General features: G+C 41.6%; 1 protein-coding gene across 4 annotated transcripts in view; it reads left to right on the top strand.

Moving 5' to 3' along the window:
• SLC4A10 (solute carrier family 4 member 10) overlaps window positions 1-26,548 on the top strand; it is a 366,853-nt gene that overhangs the window by 62,415 nt on the left and 277,890 nt on the right. For 2 of the 4 annotated variants that reach the window (XM_019480650.2, XM_059727335.1), the window contains exon 1: window positions 25,600-25,977. The exons of 1 other annotated variant lie outside the window; for it this stretch is intronic. In XM_019480650.2, coding sequence (XP_019336195.1) covers window positions 25,897-25,977 — 81 coding nt within the window. In that variant the 5' untranslated portion in view covers window positions 25,600-25,896. Of the gene's footprint in view, window positions 1-25,598; window positions 25,978-26,548 lie in introns of those variants that run through there. One more of the 4 variants, XM_019480649.2, reaches the window with a different exon arrangement.

Here is a 26,548-nt window from a genome sequence, read left to right as displayed (position 1 = left end):
AAAATAGTACTTGAAATAAGCCCTGCTTGCATACCTTCATCTCTGACATTTTCTCTACTGCAATGTCATTCTCTCCCTACCCTTCTTCTTTATTTCATGTCTCTCTCAAGAATATTTTTTACTCAAGTAGGTTAGCTGAAACGCTGTTTAAAATTAAAAGTAGGCTGCCTGACTTGAAGTTCCTAGGGGAGATATTGTATGTTCCAGCAGCTTTTATGTCCCAATTGTCTATTCTTAAAGCAATCAGTGGTTGCCTGATTTTTCTCAAGACCTCATCATTTTAATCAGTGTCCTTGAATTATTTGTTGTAACTTTTGGTGCTAATTGTATATTAACTATTTAAAAATTGAAAATGTACATTATGGTTTGAATACAAATTTTGAATACTTCTAGACTATGATAATTTTGTACATCATATCATATCGTTAGTTCTTGATAAATAATACCATCATTTAACATCCCAAAAGTGATTTTCTTTTTTTAGTTCAAAGCTCAAGTCTTCACCAAAACCAGATTTTGAATAAAATATTTTATTTTAATATCCATTCATAGGTTAACGTTTCCAATTGGAGAAGTGAGACAGTATAATTTCATCCATGTAATTAGTACAGTATAAAATTCCATTTAGGAATATTCACAACAAACTTTTCATAAATCTGCAGAAATTTAACATTCTTTCCTCAAATTTCAAATAAGGAAAAAAGGCATAATTATCTCAGGAATTAGCGGCACATATAATAAATTATTTGTTGGTATTCATATCTATCTGCCAAATGTGGTAGTGATATTCAGCTGACAGTTTCACACTTGTGCATCAACTGCATTGATAGCATGAGTGCCTTTCAGCGTCTCACTTCCTTTCTTCTTGTTAGTCTTGGCAAAAATGGTCTGGAGGGAAGGCCATACAAGGAGAGGCTGACAGACTTAGGAGTCTTCAGTCTGGAGAAGAGAAAGCTCAGGGGGGACTTGGTGGCAGCCTACAATTACATGAGGGGTACTTGGAGAGAGCACCTGTTCACTAGAGCTCCACAAGGAATAACAAGGTTTGAAGGCCATAAACTCCAGGAATGTCAATTTAGACTGGAAATAAGAAAACATTTCTTTATGGTGCATGTGTCCAGGGTCTGGAACAAACTCCTCCCAGAGGTGGTGCAAACATCTACTCTGGATTCCTTCAAAAAACAGGTGGATATATTTCTTGATGGGGTCACTTGATCCCAGCTGACTTCCCACCTATGGTGGGGGCTGGACCTGATGATCTCTCAATGTCCCTAATGTCTATGAAATCTATGAAAAATGAATTTTTTCATCCATCTTGGCACACTTGGTTTTCTCACAAATATGGTTCCTTCTTGGGGTCTCAGAATTGAAATTCTCACTGTAATTATTACTCTTTCAAGACCAGAAGGAGAAATATCCTGTCTAGGACCATTGGCAGGTCTAAATTCTGGTGTCTTGTGAGTATTAACACTAGTAATATTTAATTTTTATTGATAAGCAAACCAAGAATCAGGAGGTTTTTTTTTCCAAGAGTTTAAGGCAATAGTCCATCCTATGATATCAAGTCTTTTTGCTTTATGATATATAGAAAAACTGTTTAAGTATTTTTAGAATTTCTAAGTTTTTCTTTTCTTTTTAGATTTGTAAAATGAAATGACATCTTCAGCATAACAGTTTTCTTAGCATTGTCGGGGCAGTAAATATATAGCATCAACTAAGATGAGTCATACCTTATTAAATAATCAATCAACACATCCTGCAGCACAAAACCAGTACAGATGTCTCCTGCCTATATATATTTTATTTTTATGGGCAACCTTAAAACACAAATGAAGTGCACTTAAATTAGTATTTGGTTTCACCCGAGGGTATTTATACCTGCAGATTGGTTAAAGGTGCATCTAATTGCATGTAAACAAGAAACTGTGCATGCACTTTTTCACAATTAGTGAAGAAAGTGGTCTGAACATTTATTTTCTGTTCAACTTGAACAGTTTATTGTCCTGCATTAGAGCCTAGGTATTAATCTGGATGTATTCAGTTCACATTTCATGGATCAATCCTTTGTGACTACAGACTGTTGCCTTGTGATGAATGTGTCAGTGTGGAACCTCAGCAACGTGACTGAATAAGAGAATAAACACCACTATTGGTGCTTACAGACATTGAAGCCCCCCCACAAAAAACCTGTGCTTTACAGGAAGCTGCAGCGTGTTAGTTGGCCCCAGCTCTGCAGCATCTGTAAAGATTGGGTGCTTTAGGGGGGCTTTTTGGCGCTTTTAGCTAAAGCTAATTCAGTCATCTATTAGACAAAAGTGTTTTTGTCAAAAAAAATTTTTTTTGACAAAAAAAGCCCCACTAAAGCACCTGATATTTACAGATGTTGGGCGAGCAGGGTCCAGCTAAGTTGCTGCCTCTTCTGTGTGGGGCTTGGCATGAGAACGCACTGAGTTTAAAGCACCATTTTTTTTCAACATCTGCAAGCACTCATTTTAAGGCTAAAAACACATGTCAAGTTTATCTTGCGTCTGAATGTCCCAGGCTTTGACTTGTATCAAAACAGGCACAAGATGGTCATTCACAAAAGTACCTTGTATAGCAATTAATTTGAATAATCTCCCCCTTCCCCACCTCCCGACTTTCTGTGTGTGTGTGTGTATGTGTGTGTGTGTGTGTGTGTGTGTATGGAGGGAGATGGGGAGTGTCATCTTGGTATTTCATAAGTACTTAAAGTCAGACAGTGGGTTTGTACCTCTGTAGATCCTAGAAGGAAAGGCTTTCCTTTCTCTCCCCATTTCACCCAGAAATCTAAGTAGCATCAGTTAGAGAGATGCAAATCTACAGCTCTTTAGGTTAGAGCCCTACTTGGTGTAAACTGGAATAACTAAATATTGTTGAACTGATATATAACTCATGAAAATATGGTCCCAAATGTAAGTGATGAGATGGATTAAAGGGAGGTTTATTTCACTGATAAAATCTGTGAAACTACCAATGTTCTGCCATAGCACGCAGCAAGGCCTCTGCTTTTTCTCTAGCTCAGAACAAAAAGATACCCAGTGGGAGATTGTCAATCCTATTTGTCATGTAGAATCATCTGGCAGAATAGGTTTTGTTTTAGGTGGTCTCTCCTTTCTATCTTTGTTATGGAAAAAAACAGAAATGTATAATTTTTGTTTTATTTGTGCCACGTAAGGAAGTTGGCATTTTGCCATTCATTTCTACTAGTAGAAAGAATAATAGTAATTTTGTTTTAAATACAGTATTTTTGTAGGCTCCTTAAATGAAATCCTCTGTAATAGGGTGGGGGAAAGTTTAGAAAAGAAAGATGAGGTTCCAAGCAGAAATGTGGGCTTTCTGGAAAAATTTCCAATGCCTTAAATAGAGCGTGATCTGATTTTGCATGTTTATTTGACTTATATTTAGTAAACAAAACTAAAAAAGTACCCCCATGTTAATTTTATGTCTCAATTGCCACAAGTTTTTTAACTGAAATATTAGGTTAGGTAAAAAATTAAATACAGCACACAGTGTGGTTTATATGTTATATTCAAACAAATTCAAAGCTTTATGTGGAAAAAAATTATTTTGTATCGAAATACTTGTAAAATGTAAAGACAATACACAATAGCATATACTTCCCTTATATTGTTTGTTTAGATTTAAGAAAAAAAAATGAAGGCACTGAAAACTGTTGACACTAATTTTAGCACACCCAAAGAACTGTGCATGATATGCCATGGTTGTCCACTCATCTTCTACTGAGGTCATGGCAGCACCTCCAGTTTCAAGGTCACTATCTGCAGAATCACTTGCATTACTTATTAGTTCCATTTCAGAATCAGATTGAGGCAAATCTGATTCAGAACTACTTGAACCACATTCTCTTTTGCTAAAGGGTGGTTTTACCAATGAGTCTATGGGCAAGGGCAACTTATCATCACACTACATCTTCTTCACCAATTGTGCTTCTGACTGATTCTCCAGGAGCAGGAGATTTTGACAAATAGAAACAAGCTTAGCAGTGCATTCATTTGTTAGTTTATTCCTCTTTTTTTTGTCTTGATTGAGCTGAAAGCCTTCCAGTTCTGTTCAGAAGAAGCTGCTGTTGGTGGAATGCTTAGGATCCTTAGAGCAATCCTAGACAACAGTCAGGTGTTACAGTATCCCTTTCTCCATGTGAGAGGAGACCTAGTCTCTGCTGCCCACCAAACAATGTCTTTGCTCCAAAGTTTTTCTTTTGTGTGGTAGTCAGCAATGTCTGCCATCAGGGCTATTTCGTTGATGTTGGGGACATTCTTAGCTACTTCCATAATTGTATCAAGAGAAATAGATAATTCATCTTTTGATAAATGTTGTCCTCTGTGTTGAGAACCCAGAAGGTTTGCTGCCAGGTGAACTGGACGAGAGCAAAACTCAGATCTCTTAGTAAACATTTGTTTGACTACTACTTTTTTGGAGAGAGGTGAAGAGGGCAAAAGCTAAATTACATTTTCATTCAGTTGTTTGAATATCTCTGGAATATTTGAAAGTCTTAATGCATCTCCTTCAAGTTTCTTGATAGCCACTGAAACTGGTAGCAGCTAATTGAATGCTTCTTGAACTCGAACCCAGAACACATCGTTGTTGAGAATCTGCTTCCAAACGTTCACAGGAATAATCTGGGATACTGTGTCATCTATTGAAGCACACTGCAAACAGTTCTTTGTGTGTAGCAAACTATGTAAACACTTTGAGCCCAGCCCCATCTAGTTTTTCCTGGTAATAAAAGTGTACTTTCCTTCCCCTGCTTCTTTCTGCAATTTCTTCAGTCTCATTAGCAACATGATTAATATTGAATACCTTCATAATCGCTCTCTAAGAGAGAATGTGATAAGTGATAACATGACAGTAACTTATATGATGGGCGAATTAGTTTGTAATGTGCCTTCCAGTATTGATTTTCAGTTATAGGAAGAGGTGTACCACTGGCAAATATATCTCAAGCTAATGTCAACTGCTTTGTCTTGATCTTCTGTTGACATTTTGTCCACAAAGCTTGATAAAAAGCTTGACTGTCTTGAACAGCTACTCAAGATGGATCGCATATTTGGTGACAGTGATCTTGAAGGCGAGGATCCTGTTGCTGCTTCCCCCAGACCTGGCAGCTCAACTTTTTCGTTTTCCATTTTCTGCAAGTCTGCTATTTCACTTGAGCTACCAAGTTCCTGCAACAAAACAGGGGAAAGATATTTTTATTTTAGCTTATTCTAGTCTGGCTTCATCCACCAGAAGGAGGAGAAGCGGCAGGGAGTTTGCCCCCCCCGCCACGCCAGAAAGAACGCTCTGCTGCTCAACTTGCTGCTCAGTTGCCCTGGGACTGCAGAGCCAAAGGGAAGTATAGTCTGGCCTATGCCATTGGCCAGAGGACTAAGCTCATTCTGCTGGGTTAAAATAGTTAACTATTTATCTATTATGTAATTAAAAATATATATATATTGTTAAGCCTAAACCACTTTGGCTGTTTAGTGCAAGCAGAAAGGCAGAATACAAATATTAAAATAAATAAATAAATAAATGAATCGTTTCATTAACAACTTCTATAATTATAATCTTTTAAAACAATATAGATGCTAATCTATACTGTGTGTTATTTAACATATTAATTTGTTTACTTGCATAGGATTCCTGAAGTAGACTTTTCTCAGATGATGTTGTTCCACCACTTTGTTGGTTTAGCTTTCTGTATATGGCTTGTAGTCTGCCTGCAATATTTACATCTACCAACTTTCTTCCTTTCTTCAGTGGCTTGAACTTCACTATACTGAAGGCGCGCACTAATTTTTTTCTGATTAGGCACTATTATGGCTACTTCAAATCAAAAGCACTAAAAAACTAAAACATCTTACGCAAACACTTCCAACTCTCCAAAGTCAAGAAAAGAAATGAGACACTGCTTTGTGTTTGCTGAACTGAAAGTGGAAAAAAAAATAATCACAGTTTTGGTTTTGCTTTCACTTGCAGTCTGAGATGAAATAAGAATTTTAGCTTTGGTTTTGATTTGACCTGCACAGCCAATTAGGTGAATTCATAACTTGATTTTTGGTTTGGATTATTGTGTGTGTGTGTGTGTGTGTGTTTACCCTCATGTTTATAAATCGATAAAACATATATGTACTCTCTCTCTCAGTTCCTAGGGATAATCACCTGAAAAACATTAATTACAACTTTGAAACTGCCAAGTTTACCTAATATTGTATTGGCATCCATTCGTTGTTACTAATTAATTTTATAAAACAATGAATTCTTAGAAATGGCAAATTTCCCACGGAAAGATTAAGCACTGGAAAATTTTCCACCCCACATCTCTGGTTCTGAATAGGGGAAGAAGCCAAAGACAAATCAACAGAGAGATCCTCTGTTATTTTCTGTCCGTTTCCCTCTGTCCATTGTTTTTGACAGCAAAGGAAGGTAGACAAGGTACCAGGGACGTGGCTTAACTAGGACACACCTTTATTAAGTAATATGCCTGAAACTGTTGGACAATAATTCACCTACTGCAGGTCATCCTTTCTATTGTAAGTTATTCCACCTGCCCTCTACTCTGTTAACCTTGTCCCAGCACTGTTGGTGGGCTCCTATGGCCTTCCTATCATAAGAGGGATAAAAGGAGGTTGTTGCTCTGAGTGAAGTTACCTTTCAATCCCATTCTCTACTTTTTAATCTGTTCCCAATCGATACAGTGTCTTCAAAGGCAGTCACTAGGCATCATTATGCTGAGGACAAATTATGCTGAGGGGAAACCAGCACGGGTTCGTAGCAGGTAGATCATGCCTGACTAATCTAGTCTCTTTTTATGACCAGGTTACAAACCACCTGGACACAGGAGTAGGGGTTGATGTCGTATACTTCGACTTCAGGAAGGCCTTCGATATGGTATCCCATACCATACTGGTAAACAAGTTAAGAGGCTGCGACTTGGATGACTACACAGTCTGGTGGGTGGCGAATTGGCTAGAGGGTCGCACCCAGAGAGTCAGTATCGACCTGGAAGGGAGTGGGCAGTGGGGTCCCGCAGGGCTCGGTCCTTGGACCGATGCTCTTCGATATCTTCATCAGCGACTTGGACGAGGGAGTGAAGTGTACTCTGTCCAAGTTTGCAGATGAGACAAAACTGTGGGGAGAAGTGGACATGCCGGAGGGCAGGGAACAACTACAAGCAGACCTGGACAGGTTGGACATATGGGCAGAACGCAACAGAATGCAATTCAACAAGGAGAAATGCAAAGTGCTGCACCTAGGGAGGAAAAATGTCCAGCATACCTACTGCCTAGGAAATGACCTGCTCAGTGGAACGGAAGCGGAAAGGGATCTTGGAGTCCTAGTGGACTCCAAGATGAACATGAGTCGGCAGTGTGACGAAGCCATCAGAAAAGCCAATGGCACTTTATCGTGCATCAGCAGATGCATGACGAACAGAACCAAGGAGGTGATACTTCCCCTCTATCGGGCGCTGGTCAGACCGCAGTTGGAATACTGCGTGCAGTTTTGGGTGCCGCACTTCAAGAGAGATGTGGATAACCTGGAGAGGGTCCAGAGAAGGGCCACTCGTATGGTTAAGGGCTTGCAGGCCAAGCCCTATGAGGAGAGACTGGGGCACCTGGACCTCTTCAGCCTCCACAAGAGAAGGTTGAGAGGCGACCTTGTGGCTGCCTATAAGTTCATCACGGGGGCACAGAAGGGAATTGGTGAGTATTTATTCACCAAGGCGCCCCCGGGGGTTACAAGAAATAATGGCCACAAGCTAGCAGAGAGCAGATTTAGACTAGACATTAGGAAGAACTTCTTCACAGTTCGAGTGGCCAAGGTCTGGAACGGGCTCCCAAGGGAGGTGGTGCTCTCCCCTACCCTGGGGGTCTTCAAGAGGAGGTTAGATAAGCATCTAGCTGGGGTCATTTGAACCCATCACTCTTTCCTGCCTATGCAGGGGGTCGGACTCGATGATCTATTGAGGTCCCTTCCAACCCTAGCGTCTGTGAATCTATCTGTGGCTATGTCCTTGAAGCATTAATAATTTGAAGCACTTTTTTATAGGTCAAGACACAGGTGGGAAACCACTGAGAGGCTTAAAAAGGTGGTTGCCGAGAAACCAGAAAAGCCATCATTTTCAGTCTTCAAAGCCTGAAAGTGTATGAATTGAATATTTTACTCTCTTTAAAAAATATTTAAGAATTAGTTTGAATACATATGTTACAAATGATTGTGGCAGATTCATGATCTAATTATATTTTGATCTAATATCAGGTTAATGCAGTTTTAGATTATAATTAAGTAGATAATGATGACATTTTTTAATTGAAAGGAAGGAATTAAATAATTATTTTTGTATTGCCTATTTATAATTTTGATATACAACTATAGGTGATCATCCAGTTACCTACTCCATAGATTAAAAATCACAACATAAACATAGGACTGTGCATAAATATCTTCATCTCACCCCTTGTCTTCCTCAGGCTCAGAGAAAGGAGGGGAGAAAAACAGTAAACAGACTTATGAACCATGCTCAGTAGGTTAATAAGTCTAGATTCTGGCAGATAAAAGAGGAGCCCCTACTGAGAAAGCTAGCCATCAACTTCTCTTATTTGCACTGAGGAAGGCCTAGTTTGAATACTCCCACTGATCTCTGCCTCTGCAATGTGTCATGGGAGCAGGTGCAATTTCTCACTTAAATCCTAAACTATTTTGGGATGATTTTCAAGTTGACCTGTTTTTGAAAGTAAAGTACTAAATAAATATCTAATATCTAAGCCACTTTCAGATCTATATTCTCATTGCTTGGTTAAAAATTTAATCCACATATATTTGTTAACAAGGGCAGACCGGGAGAGGGGGGCAGTGCACTGGTGCACTTGCACCCACCTTTATTCCTGCTCCACCTAAAATTTAAAACCCAACTGCCTGGCAGTGGCAGCAGCATTTCTAATCAGGCTGTGCTGAGGGAGTCACTTGACTTCATGGATCATTATAATCTACCTGATCCTTTCTAAACTCTTCATTCCACTGGTGTTAAGGATGTTTTCTTTTTTTTAATGGTCTTGATGTTCCACCAATAAGTTATCTTTTGTTCTGTAACTCTGCTGTCTGTTAGCTCTCCTGGTAATGAAGATCCTATTGCTTAACTCATTCCAATCAAGTTATATTTGTGTTTGCTTCAGTCTTAAACTGAATAATACAGCCCTAGGCCCCTAGCATATTAGTAAAGCTAGTTGTTTTTTTTTTTTAACTGGAGAAAAATATGTGTTGTTTTATATGTGATGCTGCACCTCACTGTCTCTACCCATCTTTTCAAAATTCTAGATATGTCCATGTTTGTCAATAATATGTAAATGAAGTGCTCTATATATTTTTTGTTACTGTTAGTGGGTAACTTAAGATATACACTGAAGTTTGAGACTTGGAATTCGATGGTACTAAAGGTTGTTTGGAAATGGTAGTTTTGCAAAAGCTAGAGTTGAAAATTTGATCCAAATCTGGGTTCAGATTTTGAACACTCTTGAAATTGTTCCAGTTGGAATCCATTCTTTTATTTTCAGGCCTATCTCTGTTTTCCTTTTCATGTTTTGTAGAAAATGGACTTCAAACTTCTTTCATAACAATCATGGCTATCCATAGGCCTGGTGATTTAGACCTACTGGTATAGTATCATCTAAATTATCCAAGCACTTTCCTTCAAGAGACTGAAACCCTGCCTAATCCAGAATATGGTGGGCCTGCACTGCTGTTAATTTGGTCTAGAAGCACCATAATCCAATCTGCTCAGATGGAGTGCTTTCACCTGTCATGGCTTGATATTATCACATAACTTCTTGGGGACAAGAGGAAGTGGACTGATGGTAATCCCAGTATCTGTACGCCAATCTTTTGATGGGGCTCCAACCGCCCCTTTACCCATCCTAACCACATCAGATGTACTTCAGCAGGAATATTCAGTGTCTCTATCTCTCTTTAATTTCTGTGAGCTCTGTACAGCTCTAAGCTTGGGTGCAGGCTGACTAGGAAGGGATAACCACACCCAAGACTCAATAATGGCTGGACCTCAGGCATAACCTCGACCCAAGACAAAAAATGAAAAATAGCAAGCTAACAAAACACAGTCCATAGCCTCCTGCCATCTTGAGGATGACACTTCCATCCCTATTATAATCTTCAATTTTTCTCTCTTTTGACACCACTAAGTCAGGGCTATATCTGATGGGGCAAATCTCCTATTTTTATAGCAGTCTACATGTGCCAAACTTTTGTTCTGTTACAAATATAGACCAGTTTAGTGAGCCAAACTTCTGCTATGGGTATAGACTGGTTTCCGATTACTTACATTGGTAAAAGTGTAACATCTGTACCAGGCCTTAGAGCTAAAGGAGAGTCTGCTTTGAACTCAGTCACAGGACCAGCATTTTTGGTCTGTCTTCAAGCATTTGCTGCTAGAGAAGAAAACTTGTTATCCCATTTGACCTGAGCAGTTAGCTAAAATTAGGGTTCTGGAGGTTATTTAGACTACAAGAAGCTGATGACAGTTAGGTATTTTATTGATGCGATCCTGAAAATGTTACAAAATCCTTTTATAGGGGTGGAGGAGAGGCTTGGATAACAATCTTCAAATATCTGAAGGATAGTTATATATTAACTGGTGATAGATTATTCTCTCTTGCCACAGGGAATAGGACAAAGAATGATGGTCTTAAATTGCAGCAAGGAAAATTTAGGTTGGATATTCGGAAGAACTTTCTCATTCTGGGGGTAGCTAAGCAGTGGATTGGCTATCTATGGTGGTAGTGGACTCTCTATCTTTGTAAATTATTAATAGCAGGTTATCCAAACACTTGTGTTGGATTCCTTAGATGAGGATGGTGCTGCCTTGAGCATGGGGTTGAATTAGATAACCCCCTGAGATCACTTGCACCCATATTTTTATATGGCTTTGTAATTGGCAGAGACCTCAACAGTTTAAGGAATAAATATACCTTGATTGCTTTTGGTTATATTCAGAATGAAAGGAAAATTTAGTCCAAGCTGTGTAATACAGGGTGCAGACAGAAGTTGTTTGTCATGCAATTAGTCTCTTGAAAGTGCTCTACAGCCATGCCCTGATAGAAGTGCCCAGTTGTGGGACAAATTAACACTCATTTAATGAGGGTTCAGATAAAGGCACAGAGTGGAGTGCCTTCATCAACTTCTATTTGTCCCTGCTCGGAATCAGGGCTCCGCTGATACAGCCTAGACCCACCTCCAGTGCTGTCTTCAGGATGGGAGGGGCAAAGGGAGGGGGAGAGCTCCATCTGGGGTTTTCCCAGCTTATACTGGAGGGTGGCTGGAGGGTGGCACGTGCCCTACCCTCAAATGCATGCTGGGCAAACCCCAGATGGAGCTCCCTCTCCTCCCCCCTCCCCCCCCCCCCCAATCTTGAAGACAGCACTGGAGCTGGAAGTGGAGTAGAGGGAGTGCTAGGGGAGAGACAGGCAAATAGCAAATGTCTGTTGGGTTGTGGGGGAGAGGGACCTTTAACTCATGGTGCTTTCTGTGGTGTGCCAAGAGATACAGCAGGGAGTTTCACATCTGTCAGCACCCTTGCATAGTTTCTCTAGATTTAAAATTACAAAGGCTGGCTCTTCACTCAATACATTCCTGAATAATCTTCTGCATCCCTAGTGGGGACATAAAGGTCTAGATCAGGGGTGTGCAAAATGGTAGATCCAGCCAGTAGCTAGACTCCATTTCCCAGAAGCCCTTGCCTGTGTGGGCCAGACTTTGCCCACTCCTGGTCTAGATACTATGTCAGTTTACATATCCAAATGTTATTTACTCAGCTGTACAAATGGTGTTTTTGGCACTTATGCACAGTTTGTGATCTTATTCTTGGTGCAGTAAGGAAATGTACACATCTGATGGTTACTGAGCATGCTCAGTAGGGCTTTGCTCTGGCTGGGTAGACATGCAGTGCTGTATGCTTGCCCATATACAAGTTTCAAAGCTGAACCTCTGCACTGTATGCAACTGGGTAAGTATCATTAGGTGTGTAAAGTGAAATAGGATCTAGCCCTAAACGCCTGTGATGCTAATCTCTGGCTCAATGGAGGTAAACTAGTGACCTCAGTTTTTTGGCTTATTTGACTTACAGTACTACTATGGAGGCCCCAGCTGTAGCCCCAGTCTGCCAACTATCTACACTGGCTGCATCTACACAAGACAGTGACTGCACAGTAGCTTGTTACTTCTGTGCAGTAGCATTGTGTGGCACGAAGCGTGATGCAATATTATTGGGCAGTAGTAACAAGCTACTGCTCAGTCAGCATCGCCAAAAGCCGTTCAGTGGTGCAAGTAACTCTGGTAACTGTGCAGTCATTTTCATACATTTCATAGACATTAGGGCCGGAAGGGACGTTGAAGATCATCAAGTCCAGCCCCCTGCCCCAGGGGCAGGAAATCAGCTAAGGTCAAAGGATCCAGCAAGATGAGCATCCAACTATTTCTTGAAAGTGTCCAGAGTAGGTGCCTGCACCACTTCTGGAGGGAGTCTATTCCAGGCCTTGGGGGCTCAGACAGTAAAGAATTTTTTCCTTATGTCTAGCCTAAAACGGTCATGGAGGAGTTTATGACCATTGGTCCTTGTTATCCCTTGGGGTGCTCTGGTGAACAAATATTCCCCCAGATCCTGATGCCACACCCCTTACATACTTATAGGCAGCCACCAGGTCACCCCTGAGCTTGTACTTTTCCAGGCTGAAGAGTCCCATGGCTCTCAGCCTCTCATCATAAGGCCTTTTCTCTTGCCCTCTGATCATACCTGTGGATCTCCTCTGGACTCTCTCAATTTTCTTGACATCCTTTTTGAATTGTGGAGTCCATAATTGGATGCAGTACTCCAGCTGCTGCTTCCCCAAGGCCAAGTACAGTGAGAGGATAACATCCTGAGATTTACTTGAGAAGCACCTATGGATACAAGCCAGAGTTTTGTCTGTTTTACCAGTTGTGACATCACATTGGTGGCTCATGTTCATCTTGTGGTCAATCATGACCCCTAAGTCTCTTTCAGCCGTGGTGCTAGGGAGCGTAGCACTGCCGAGCCTATAAGCATGCTGTGGGTTCTTTTTCCCCCGAGGTGGAGTACTTTGCATTTTTCGGTGTTGAACATCATCAGGTTTATATCCGCCCACTTACTAAGCTTATCCAAGTCAGCCTGGATCACTAGCCTATCCTCAGGTGTGGAAGCTATGCCCCAAAGTTTAGTGTCATCGACAAACTTGGCCAGTGTGCTTCAGACACCAGTGTACACGTCGTTGATAAAGATGTTGAAGAGAACTGGTCCAAGGACAGAGCCTTGGGGGATACCACTGGTTTTGGAGTGCCATAATGATTCACTTCCATCAACTACTTCACTCTGGGTCTGACTTTGGAGCCAGTTTCTCAGCCGTTGGACTGTGTTGTAACCAAGGCCACATTTGGTCAATTTTTCCATGTGGAGATCATGGGACACCAGATCAAAGGCTTTTTTAAAGTTCAGATATATGATGTCAATCTCTGCTCCCTTGTCCAGGTGATATGTCACCTGGTCATAAAAGGAGATGAGATTGGTCAGGCAAGACCTACCCATGACAAACCCTTGCTGGCTGCCTCTCAGGATGTTGCCATTAGCCATCTATCAAGAAGGCTATCTTTGATAATTTTCTCCAGAATCTTGCCAGGGATTGAGGGTCAAGCTGATTGGCCTGTAATTCCCAGGATCTACTTTCTGCCCTTTCTTGAAGATGGGTACCACATGGGCCTTCTTCTAGTCTTCAGGTACTTCGCCTGAGCATGAGTTTTCAAATATTTTTGCCAATGGTTGGACTATGACACCTGCCAGCTCCTTGAGTACACTCTAGGCTGTAATCTGTCAGGACCAGCTGACTTGAAGATGTCCAGCCTCTCAAGATGTTCCTTTACAAGGTCTACACCGATGCTATGTATAAATGCTCCCTCACCCTGGTTGTCCTGTGTCTTGCTAGGGAGGGTGGTGAAAGACCGACGCGAAGTACCCGTGAAGCAGGTTGGCTTTTTCCTGAGTGTCGTTTATCAGTTGTCTCATTTGGTTCAGCAGTGGTTCAATGTTACCCTTACTTTTTTTCCAACTCCCTACATATCTGAAAAAGGACTTTTTATTATCCTTGATATGAGAAGCCAGATGGAGTTCGGTTGCAGTCTTGACCTTCCTGGTCCACTCCCTGGAGGCACGGGCCAGTACTGAGTACTCCTCCTTGGTGGTTATTCCAGCCTTCCATCCTTTATAAGTCTCTCTCTTTAGGCATAGGAGGTCCTCAAGTTCCCTGCTGAGCCAAGGGGGTTGCTGTGTCCTTTTGCTACCCTTCCTCTGAGATGGGATGGACAAGCCTTGTGCTGTCAGAATTGCTCCCTTGAGGAGCAACCACTCCTCTTGGACTCCTCTCCCTGTTGAGTCATGGTCCCTTAGGGCCTTGACAACAAGCCTTCTGAGCTTGTCAAAGTCAGCTTTCCTAAAGTCGAGGACTTCTGCATTGCTGACTGACTTGCCAGCTTCGCGATGGATAGTAAAGGTGATCAGCTCATGGTCACTATCACCCAGCTCTCCATCGATTCTTAGATCACTGACTAGATCATCCCCTTTGGCCAGTACCAGGTACAGGAACGCTTTACATCTTGTTGGCCCATACCTTCTTGAGTCAGGTAGAACTCATCCACGCACGTAAGGAAGCTTTGCGACCGATCAGATTTGGCTGAGTGCTCTTCCCACGAGATGTCTGGGTAGTTAAAGTCTCCCATGACAGCCATGAATTCCTGGTATAGCTTTTGTTTCTGGTTAGGAGGTCTGTAGTAGACTCCTACCATGATGTTCCCTGTGCCACATTCCCCACGTATTTTAACCCAGAGGGACTCCAGTCATCCTCCCTGGATGCCAATGTCAATTTGCAGGGACGTGTAGCTTTCCTTGACATAGAGAGTTACACCCCCACCCCTTTTATCTGCACGATCTCTCCTGTACAGGGTATAGCCATATATACCTGTGGCCTAGTCATAGGTGGAGTCCCACCAGGTCTCTGTTATCCCTATGAGAATGTAGTTTTTCTTGCTTAGTAGGAAGACCATTTCCTCTTGTTTGTTCCTCCAGCTCCTGGCATTGGTATACTGACACATAAGTGTCCCCATTGGAAGCCCTAGGCTTCCTTGCACTCCCAGGTGGACACTGTTCTAGGGCTGGGGTAGGTGTGGATTCCTTTGGGTGCCCTAACCTGCTGGTTATGCAGTAGTTGCCTAATGGGCTTACATTGGTGGTTATCTACCCATCCCCTGGTGGGCTTAGTTTAAAGCCCTGTTGAGCAAATCAGCCAGTCTGGCTGAGAAGAGTCTCCTCCCCAGTGGAGTGAGGTGGAAGTTGTCTCTTCCCAGAAGACCACTGCCTCTCTCACCAAAGAGCGGACTATGATAGTGGAAGCCGAAGCCTTCATGATGACACCAGTGCTGCAGTCTCTGGTTGACTACCTCGATCCTCCTCTCCCTTCTCAGCCCATAGCCCAAAACCAGGAGGATCAAGGAAGATACTACCTGTGCCCCCAACCCCTTAAGCCCTGCTTCCAGAGCTCTGTAGCACCTCATGACCTGGCTGGGATTGCTTCAAGCTGTGTCATTCATGCCCACATGGATAAGGAGCATAGGGTAGTGGTCGGTGGGCTGGATGAGTTTTGGAATCCTCTCGGCTATGTCCCAGATACGGACTCCCAGGAAGCAGCAGACATCCTGGGCTAAGGGATCAGTGTGGCTGATTGCGCCCTCAGTCTCCCTCAGGAGGAAGTCTCCCACAACGACCACTCTACGAGTGGCCTTAGGGAGAGCAGGGATGGTAGCTGAGGATGAGCCTGCATTGCCTGTAGAAGCTGGCAACTCTCCAGGCTCTACTGGGGCTGCAAGAGGTTCGTACTTGTTGCAAAGCTCCAGAGGGATGGGGACCTTGGTGCGGCGGGCCTTGTGGCTACTGACCACCTTGGTCCAACCCCCTGGCTAGACAGTATGGGAGATCCCCAAGTCCTCCCTTGTCCTGGAAGGTGACCTTGGTCTACCCTCCACCTCCAGGGGGTGAAGGGCCTGGTAGTAGGAGTCTATCTCTTGCTCACCATCCCTGATGGCATGCAGTCTTTGGACTACAGCCTGGAGCTCCTCTATCTGGCGCCCCAGAGACTCCAAAGTGGCGCAAACCTCGCAAGGGGAGGTGGCCATGTTCCCAGTCCCATGTACCTGGAAATGTGCCAGGCAGCCCAGAGCCAGAGGCTCTATCTTTGTGGAGCCCAGAACCATGGGTTCCTGGTGGGTGGAGACCTTTGAGGTGCCAGAGGGGGAGGCTGCAGACTCCAAGGGGACCCTTGGGGTGTGGCGTGTGCCCATCCACGTTGTGCCACTGCTAGTCTGGTTACTGATGGGACTATCTTCCCAGGGGCTCACTGGCAGTACACCCTCCTTCACAAACTCCCATGCTAAACTTGCATGCCGGGCCCAAAAGCACACCTGTTTGCATGCCTTGTTCACGAGGCTCCAGTCGTGTGGCTCTCTGTGGGACTGGGCCAAGTAGGATCCGGGGTGAGGCAAGACCCTTCTTGGCTTCTCTCAGCTGCCTCCCCACAGCTGAACTATGCTAGCCACCTCCCACCATGGGCCCTGCTTATCTCCAGCTGTGCTGAGGGTCGGCAGAGGTGCTCCACGGCTGCTGGGGGTTGCTGGGGGGCTTCAGGGTGTGTGGGTGCAACGGGCTTGCACTTGTGTATTTAGTACTTGTGTATGCACTTGTGTATTTAGTACTTGTGTATGCAAGTACTAAGTGACTGCACAGTAACAACTACATAGTAAGTGTCTTGTGTAGATGTGGCCACTGAGAACACTTTATCTCACCTCTCAGTAGCAGTCCTGCTTGCCCTGAAAACTTTCCTGAGTCCCAGGCTGGAAGTTGAGTTGCCTTCTACCAACCCCCTTCTGCAACGTTCTGAGTGCCTACCAGGCTTGACAGGCTCAAGTATAGGAAATTTGCTAGACCCTGACATCTAACCCTTCTGTAGCTTACTACTTGTACCTACTGCTTCTCCTAAGTAATTGGCAGACCAATTCCCAGAAGGGCTCAAACAGGATACAAAAGTAGTACAAACATCCACAAGTCAAACTAAAAGTTTGTCTCTACTAATATACTTACAGTTGACCCAGAGGGGTAGTCCTAAGTAGCTAAATCCAAATGAGATTCGCTTGCTGAAGCTGTACAACAAAACAAGTGACAAGTATGGTTAAAAAGGGTGTTGGTTATAGGTGTGTTTGTCTAAGGACAATAGGCAAAGTTCTTTGGGTAAATGTGATATCTTTTGTACCCGAAAGCTTGCAAAGAACAATTTTTCCAACTATTTAGTTGGTCTAATAAAAATATATCACATTTACCCAAAATGTGGGTAAACAGATTTCTGCAAGGGCTTGAGCAGAGTGGGAACGTATATGTTTGATTCACTTGAAATGCTCTCAAAATGTTCATCTCTACCTTTGTTGTTTTTTTCAAATACACTGTGTTTTAAAGAGGCAAAGTGTCTATATGCTTTGCTTGTCACTGTCTTTTTGTCTACCTGTGGCTGATTCTAAAGGGGAGTAACTTAATGGACTAGTCTGTCCTTGCCTATTTCGTGATTTAAATTTAACCTCTACTTCCTTCTCCCTTTTCTAGATATCTTCCCTAAACTTTGCAATTACATTTCTAGAATGGCAACTCTTTAGAGATGTTTGCTATGCATGATCATTTTGCACCTACCTATGCATCTTTAGGAAAAAACAGTTGTCCATTTGATCTTGAGAAGTATTCCAGGTCATTTTTCTACAGTTTTCTTTTAAACTGTTTCCCGGTGGTTTTTATCATTACAGGCATGTTTTCTAGACCCCATTTTCTTCATCTCTTTTGTGGCACAGTTTCTAACTATCCGTTGCAATTTCTTTCATTTCCTTTGTGTCTTTGTACATTAAGAAAGCTCATTAACATGAACTCTGGCATTGATTACATCCCCCATCCAAAATCTTTAATGTTAGTCTCACTGGTTTGTAGAACCTTCTCAACAGCTGAGAAAATAACATGTTGTCATTTGTGCTAGTATTGTTAATTCCTAAATAGTACTGCATCACTGTGTTGTTTTATCTTCAGTGGGCATGCTTACACATGTGCTTTAATGTGCAGTAGCCTATTTTACTGTGCATTAAAGCATCACATGAAGAATGTGTAGGTACCCTAATGCACAGTAAAATAGGCTACTGTGCATTAAAGGTCATTAAAAAGGATGCACTTTCACTACTGCATGTCTGGGTAGCCTAATGCGCATTTATTTAGTGCCTCATATTGTGGAGATTAAATTTAATGCGCATTAGGAAAAGTGTATTAAGGTATGTGTAGATGTGCTCAATCAGAATATTTTGATTCTGCTTCTTTTAGTTCTTTTCTTCACAAGGGATAGGGTTATTCATAGAGGCAATGTGAATGAAAATAACCTACAGGTTCAATGGATGGGCAGATCTAGAATTTTGAAAAGGTGTGTAGAGATGGTGAGGTACATCATCACATAAAACACCATATATTTTTGTCTATTTAGAAAAAAACATACTAGCTTTACTAATATACTAGGGGCCTACAGCTGTATTATTCAGTTTAAGATTTATTTAAAGTAAAAAATCCAATTTTCTCTTCTCGCTCTGTTTTGCTTGGTTGAACAAACCAAACTCTTTGCTGACCATTCTGGCTAAAAACAGACAACCAGCTTAATCTGGAATTGATTCATTTGAGATTTGATTCACATCAAAATGGGTGGGGACAGTTGCATGAGATTTAAATGACAATTAATTCAAATTAGTGATTCTGAGGCTGTGTCTAATAGGATACTTCACAGGTACTTAATGTGGGACAATGGGTTTGTTCATCTGTAAGATCTGGAGTTTGCTGTGAAAGAAAACACTCAAATCTAAATCAAACTGGTTACCTTTTTTTTAGTCTCTGTGGTTCTTCTTTGTACATGTTTCAGTTTGCATTTTGTTCCTTGAACATAGGTGACCAGAACTGTACATAGTGTTGCAATACCAGAATTTTCTTTAATAGTTTTTTAGTTTTTAATAGTTTAATAGTTTTTAATAGTTCTTTAATAGTTTAATATTTTTCTTTAATAGTTTCACTTCTATGGTAAATGCCTTGCCCAACAAATCCTAGAATTGTCCTTGCCTTTTTCATAGCTTTATTACATTGTTGGCTCCTGGTCATCCCATGATTGGTTAGCATATCCAGGTCTTTCTCTTTCTCAGACGTTTCCAACTAATGAGATGCTAGTTTACAGAATAAATTATTTTGATTAGTTCCCAACTACATGTCCATGGACTATGTTCTATTATATTCCATCCCACTTCTATCACACCAGTCCTCAAGGTCATTGACTTTTTCATAGGTGATATTAGCCCTTCTCTTTGATGATGCTTCTCAACTTCTGTGTCATCAACAAATATTGTTAACACAATCATTGATGATCCTTGAAGAACTGCATTTATAACTTCTCTGCAGCTTGACATCTATCCTTCTTTCCTCATAAGGTATAGTTGTCTTTTCTTTTCTTACACATTTACCCAAAGCCAGCATGTGCCTCCTCTCATCTCCAAAGATAATAGCATTGCTGAACTCATAGGAAAAGTTTACTTCTTCATCAAGCTGAATGATAGGACTTGCTGTTTTTTTGTTATGTGAAAATCAGCTCTTACTGGTGGCATCTGTTTTTTGCTTGAAGCAAGATGACTGGCATTGTGCCTGGGATAAGCCATGTGAAAATCTGGAATCATTGTTGGTGGAGGAAAAGTGGTATAAAGGCAAACTACAGGCTCTGGATCACATTTCCAAATGGTATAAATTAGTATGGAGATACTGAGGTGTTGCAACATAAACATACACTTTTCAAAAGATGGTACTGGATATTCTATGAACAACATTCAATATGTTGTAACACTGCAAAATGAAGCAGCTAAAATTTGATACCACGGTTACAAAATAGTAATTATATTGTCAGAGAGAAGAAAATCTGAACATCTTATGGGTAAAGAAGTCAGTAACTGGATAGTATTTAAAATGAAAACTTATACACTTCTAAAGGTATTTACAGTTTTTGCTGAGACCAACATTAACACACAATGCAGGAGAGAATCCTTCTTGTCCTCAGTTAGCTTTTGAATCCTTCAAGTCCAGTTCACGGGAAGGAGGAAGGGTTATTTACTTTTTATGGGCAGAAGAGTAGAGACACTGTGAACTGTGGTTCTTATACTTGTAGAAGTAGCTCATAACTTTTGCTTTTGCATCCTGCAAAACAATAATTATTGTATATGATATGCATATATAAATATGCAGAAATTTGATCAAGGAAAATTTAGCAACATACGTAGTTCATTCAGTCATTTTCTGTTGCTTCTCTGGAATTTTTTTCATATCTATGTAATACTAAAGTAGGTTGCAAGAGTTTATAGGATAATATCAATGGATTAAAGGTATAAAAATATTATTACATTCCTTTATATGTGTGTAGGCAGCCATTGGTGCCTACCCTGTAAATGTTTGTACGACAGTAAATCACCTTATGATCTTGTAATACTGCATTGTGTTGTAAAAAGGGTGAGCATAAATGCTACTGCATTGAGAGTGTGCTCATGTTTCATTTTAGGTCAGGAAGAATTGTTTTCCTGATCACCTCTCATTGCTGAATCATTCTGTCAGTTCTCCAGAATGGTCTCTTATCTCTTTGTGTATGTGAATGTATCACATCCATCCACCATAGGTCTAGTGGTTTAAATTGGTTGAAAGTGAAATCATAAATGATTCTGGAAGAACTTTATAAATGGCAGCTTTCAGTAATCATAGCCTTAACTGAAATTACTTTCTGATTTCCATTGTCAGTTTTAAAAAGATACTGTCAACCTGTTAGGCCTTTCAATTTATCTTAGTTAGAGACTAAAATGTATGCCACGCCCCCCAAATTTTTCACATTAGAGGAAATAATTTTCAGTCTCAAAAGGACAAATACACACATGTGAATATATTTTAAAAGTTTTAGTATAATTTTAAAAAATAGTAGGGGTGTGCGAAGTGGGCAGTATTCTATTTGGGTATGGCCCGATTCAGGGGACAGCAATTGGATTCTCTGCTTCGTATCACTGTCCAAATTTGATTTTGATGAATCTGAATCGGAAGATTCAATTCTGATTTGGAGAATCAGCGATTCAGCCATGGACACAGTTTTATATGGGTTTTTTTTTTTTTTACATATTTTGAGGAACCAGGTGCAATTCATGAATGCTGAGATGGTGGGGTGGATGGAGCGTCCCACAGGACCGTGGGGGCGGGGTTCCCTGTGTGCTTGGCAGCAGACCTGGAAGTGGACCAGAAGTACTTCTGGTCAACCCTCCCCCACCACATCCTTCCTGGCTTGGTGAGGCACCAGTCACTGAGCTGGGGAATGGGGGGGGGGGGTCCCCCACACACTCCACGGTGGACCCAGAAGTGGACTGGAAGTACTTCTGGTCCAGTTTTGGGTCCACCACTGAGTGTGCAGGTGACACCCACCCCCCCCCCCATGCATCACTCCATCGGGCCCACCACTCCCCAGGCACCACCCTGTGCACCAAAGGGATGCCTGCCAAATGTAGGGATGGGGACCCATGCTGTCTCATGCAGCTGTGGAGTCATTGAGCAGGCGTCATTCATGGATGAGGCCACATCTGTAGTACTGTGTCCAGTTTTAGGCCCCCACTATAGAAAGGACATGGATAAGTTGGAAAGAATTCAGCAGAGAGCTATAAAAATGTTCCAGGGGCTTAGGCACATGACTTATGAGGAGAGGCAGTGGGAACTGGGTTTATTTAGTCTGCAGAAAAAAAGACTCAGGTGAGGATGTGATAGCCAGACAAGGTTCCTTGGGTGAATTTGATATCTTTTATTAGGCCAACCCAAATGGTTGGAGAATAGTTATTAAGCAAGCTTTTGGGTTCAAAAACCCTACGTCAGGCTAAGGACACTGCAGCACTTGCTGCGTGCTCTTCCTGGATGGAATGAAAAGTAAAGAAGCCAGGGGCTGGGCTGGGCTGGGGAGTCAGTTGCCAGGCAGATTGTAATGTATCAAAAATCCAATGTCTATGTTTAGTCCCTGATCTCTAGTATCCAGCAGGTTGATGAAATGGAGCTCATAGGCTCGTCTCTGGGATGTGTTGTGTAAATTTCCCTTGAGGATCAGGACTGAGAGATTGGAAAGAGAGTGGCCCTCCTGTGAGAAATGTGCCCCCACCAGTAATTGGGTGTTTCTGTCTTTGATGGATTTCCGGTGTGCGTTCATTCTAGTGCACAGTTGTTGTCTGGTCTCTCCTACATATCTTCCATCAGGGCATTTGGTGCATTGGATGAGGTATACTACATTCCTGGAGGTGCAGCTGTAAGATCCTGGGATGCTGATGGCTCTGTTGTGGGGTGTAGTAACAGTGGGGGTGGTGGAGATGTGTTGGCAGGTTTTGCATTTCTTGTCATGGCACGGTCTGGATCCTTTTGGTGTGTTCTGGGGTTGAGGAAGTTTGCTTCTGGTGATGAGGTTGGCGAGGTTCGGTGCTTGTCTGAAGGCTAGGATGGGTGGCTCTGGGAAGATTTTTTTAAGAATAGGGTCTTTTTCTAATACGGGTTGCAATTTTTTGAGGATTTTCCGTATAGGTTCAAGGGATGGGTGATAGGTCATAACCAGCGGTGTGCGATTTGTGGGTGTTTTTCTTCTGTACTGCAGCAGTTCTTCACGTGGTATCCAGGTGGTTCTTTCAAACGTGCGATCTACCTCTCTGGAGGAGTGTCCTTGCTGGGTGAAAGCCTTTTTAAGATTGGTAAGGTGGCAATCCCGGGTGTTCTCTTCAGTACAGATGCGGTGGTATCTGAGGGCTTGGCTGTATATCACAGCTTTTTTGGTGTGTTTCGGGTGATTGCTGGTTCTGTGCAGATATGTGTGTTGGTCTGTGGGTTTCTTGTATACTGTGGTCTGTATTTTACCCTTCTGGATACTGATCATTGTGTCTAAAAAGGAAATGTTGGTGCTGGAGTATTCTAAAGAAAGTCGGATGGAGGGATGGTAACTGTTGATGGAACTCAATGGAGGGAAGAGAGTATTTCGAGAGATCTTTATTTTTTTCCAATTCTGCCCATCTTGTTTCCTGGTATATTTTAGAACCGTCTTAAGCCTGCTCTATTGAAAGAATTGCCAGTGGTTCTTATAGCAGCCTAGCATCTCCTAGTATGCCTTAGATTTGTCTCTTCAAAAGCAATGCCCTCTGCATCATCTTTAGGTAGCAGAGCAGCCATGTCGGTAACTCTCTGCCACTCATTGATTCCCATACGATTTTTCTTGCCAGGTTATGCTATTTTAATGATGCATTATGGCTATGCGAAGCTTTGGTTCCTGATTCAATTTGGCAGATTCGGCCTGATCCAGTGGCCGAATCTCTGAATCTGAATTGAATCAGGAGAACCTTTTCTCTCCAAATAGAATTGGAACTTTCTGAATTGATTCAGAGAGATTCGCAAAGATTTGGTGATTCAAATATAGACGCAGCTTTAAATGTTTTTTCTACATACCTCTAGGTAGCAGGCAGTTTGTGAATGCTGTGATGCTGGGGCACATGGAGTATCCCACAGAAGCATGGGTGGCTCCCTAGCATGCTTGGCAGCAGACCTGGAAGTGGACCAGAAGCACTTCCGGTCCATTTCCGGATCCACCAGAGAGCATGCAGAGGATCCCCCCAGTGTCCCCCTGGCTCAGCGACTGGTGCCTCCTGGGTCTGGGAGCAAACCCAGGGTCCCCCCAGAGCTGATTGCTGAGCCAGGGCACACAGGGGGATGCCCAGCATGCTCCCCGGAAGACCCTGAAGTGAGTTTGCCATTGAGCATGCAGCCAAACTCCTCTCCCCCCGCTCCTGTGGGATGCTGCATCCATCCCAGCATTGCAGCATTCAGAAGCCATGCCTGGTATCTCAAGGTATGTAGAAAAAACATTTAAAGCTGTGTCTATGTCTGAATTGCTGATTCTCTGAATCAGCATCAAATCTTCAGATTCTGATTTGGCTAAATTGAATCAGGGACCCTGATCTAAATCGATTAATTGAATCACTGTCCCCGGTTTGGACCAAATCTGAATTGAATAGGGGCCATTTCACACATCCCTATGATGCATCATAATTGGAGAGTAATAGGAAGTGCCCATGACAGGAAGTATCCCAGGATCTGGCCAATGGTATGTAATAAAGCAATTAAAAATCATAATAAAAGGAATTTCTTCCTGAAAAGTAAAGTAGCAGTATTCATGGAAGGTAAATTTTGTCGCTTTTAGAGTTCTAGCATGAATGGTTGTATATCAGAAAGGATAAATGAAAGTTGTCCGAAGAGGAATTACAGCAACTGTATAGTAATACTGTTAAGGTAACTGAGTAGAACCTGGGTTAATTAATTTAGAAATCATTTGCTTCTGGTTGAAGTTACAGTTTATATTCCAAGGTAGAGAGGCTTCTTGGAATACAAGGGGCCAAATTCATCCTAATAGCATGCCAACCATTTGGATCAATAGAGTTACTTTGGGATTGAAGTTGCCACCAACAGCACTATGTTTAGAAAATGTGCAAAGGAATGTATCTGTATTTTTAGGAAGATGGACTGAATGTTTAATGGGTCTTTTCAGCCCTTCATAACTTGATTATTTTATGGTTCCAGACTCTAGGAACTGGCTGTGAAATGATAATATTTATAGTTTATCAGTTGTACACATTCTTCTCCTGAGAGATGACATGTTGTCTATGTAATGCTGTTCTTAGTGCAGTGCTCTTTTTAGCATTAATCTGGGAGCAGCTGCTTTATTACCACTCCATTGTGCACTGATATAAAATATATGCATTATAATCTATAGTCAAGTTTCTATTTTGTTAATGAATTATTTAAAATTACTGAAGGGGACACTATATATCTTGATGGTTTCAAAGGTCTGTAAGAATTAAAGAAATCCAGATGCATGTTTATTTTGTTTGGTATCAAAACACATTTTTACTGTCATAATATTGGCTTGTTTTCAAAGCATGCCATTTTTCTGGGCTGCTAGCAGGGAACAATGCAAGCAATGCAGTGAGCATGCAATTGCTGGAAAACAAACACAAAAATCTTTAAGCTAGCAATGTTTTTTTTACTTGAATATGGATCAAGATTTGTAAGATCACACAAAATAGCTGATTTGGGGCTATAGAGGTGTTTAAATAGCTTGCTGCTTCTGAATTGTTTATGATTTCTTCCTGGTAATTTTCCTTTAGATCACATTGTGATGCTGCTTCTGAGTAGCAATTTTGGTTGTTGAGAAGTGGTCATGCAGGCAAAATTTGATAACCTGGATATGTCACTTCATCTCCTGTTTCTCTTTTGTTAATGCAAAATTGGTTGCATAATATAACATTTTTCTTAAGCTGGCCAGGGGTGAAAACAAAATCCATAATGGCAGTGCTAGGATTTATAGTAACGCAAGTGAGGGTTTGAAGGATGTGGCTTGCTCTGTTTGGATGATGCAGGATTGCTTTAAGCAGTAAGCTTACTGTTTTCAGATGGCTTTAGCAGCATCAGTGATATAGCTGTGTCAGCCTCCTTGAATACTGGATGTCTGTAATAGCACAGAGGAAACTAATATTTAAAATCTGATATTTTGATGGCAATGAGTTCAGCAGTTACTGATGGATTGAACAGCTGTTGATGCTTTCTTCACTAATATAGAAGATGCTCAGAGGTAGATGGTTGTGTGAGATACTTTTATAAGACAGGAAATGCAATATTTGGGGGTTTCTGGAAATAGAAAGGTCATGCAGCTTGGAACCGGTGAGCCATTCCAGTCTCTAAGTCATCAGGTATGATCTTATGGTTTGTACTTAATATTTCTGACATAGGGTTTGTTTTTCAGTTGTAGGTCATTTAAAATGTATTTGCACAGTTGTTTCTCATTGGATTGCTAGAGGATTTATAGGACTATGTACCTAATACATAAGCAGATCAATATATGTCTCAGGAATTTAGTGTTCACTTAATTGCAAGTTGAATAGTATGAGTATTTATATTTTTAAATATATTTTTGGTAAGTATATAATTGTTTCCAGTTCAGTCATGGAAAAAGAGGCTATACATCTGCTATGAAGTAAAGTAAGAAAGAATCAAAAGGATTGTATTACATTTCATGAAGTATTATTTTCAGACAGCACACTTAATACTTGTGTGTTAATTCATATGATACAGCACTCTTATGAAAGCACATTATAAATCAGTTGTTTGCCTATAGCGGCAGATTATTTAAAGTAATGTCTCACATTGTGTAATGGGACTGGGTTATTTTGCAGGAATAGTTCTTTGCTGTATTTTGCATTAGTAGATGTTTTTTGCTCTATTTCAAGCCACTTTTAAAAATAGAAGCTTATTAAGCATAAC

This window comes from Alligator mississippiensis, chromosome 4 (assembly GCF_030867095.1).
Source record: "Alligator mississippiensis isolate rAllMis1 chromosome 4, rAllMis1, whole genome shotgun sequence".
In the NCBI taxonomy this organism is placed as follows: Eukaryota; Metazoa; Chordata; order Crocodylia; family Alligatoridae; genus Alligator; species Alligator mississippiensis.
Note: the sequence above shows the minus strand (reverse complement) of the source record. Positions and strands in the feature narration are given on the sequence as shown.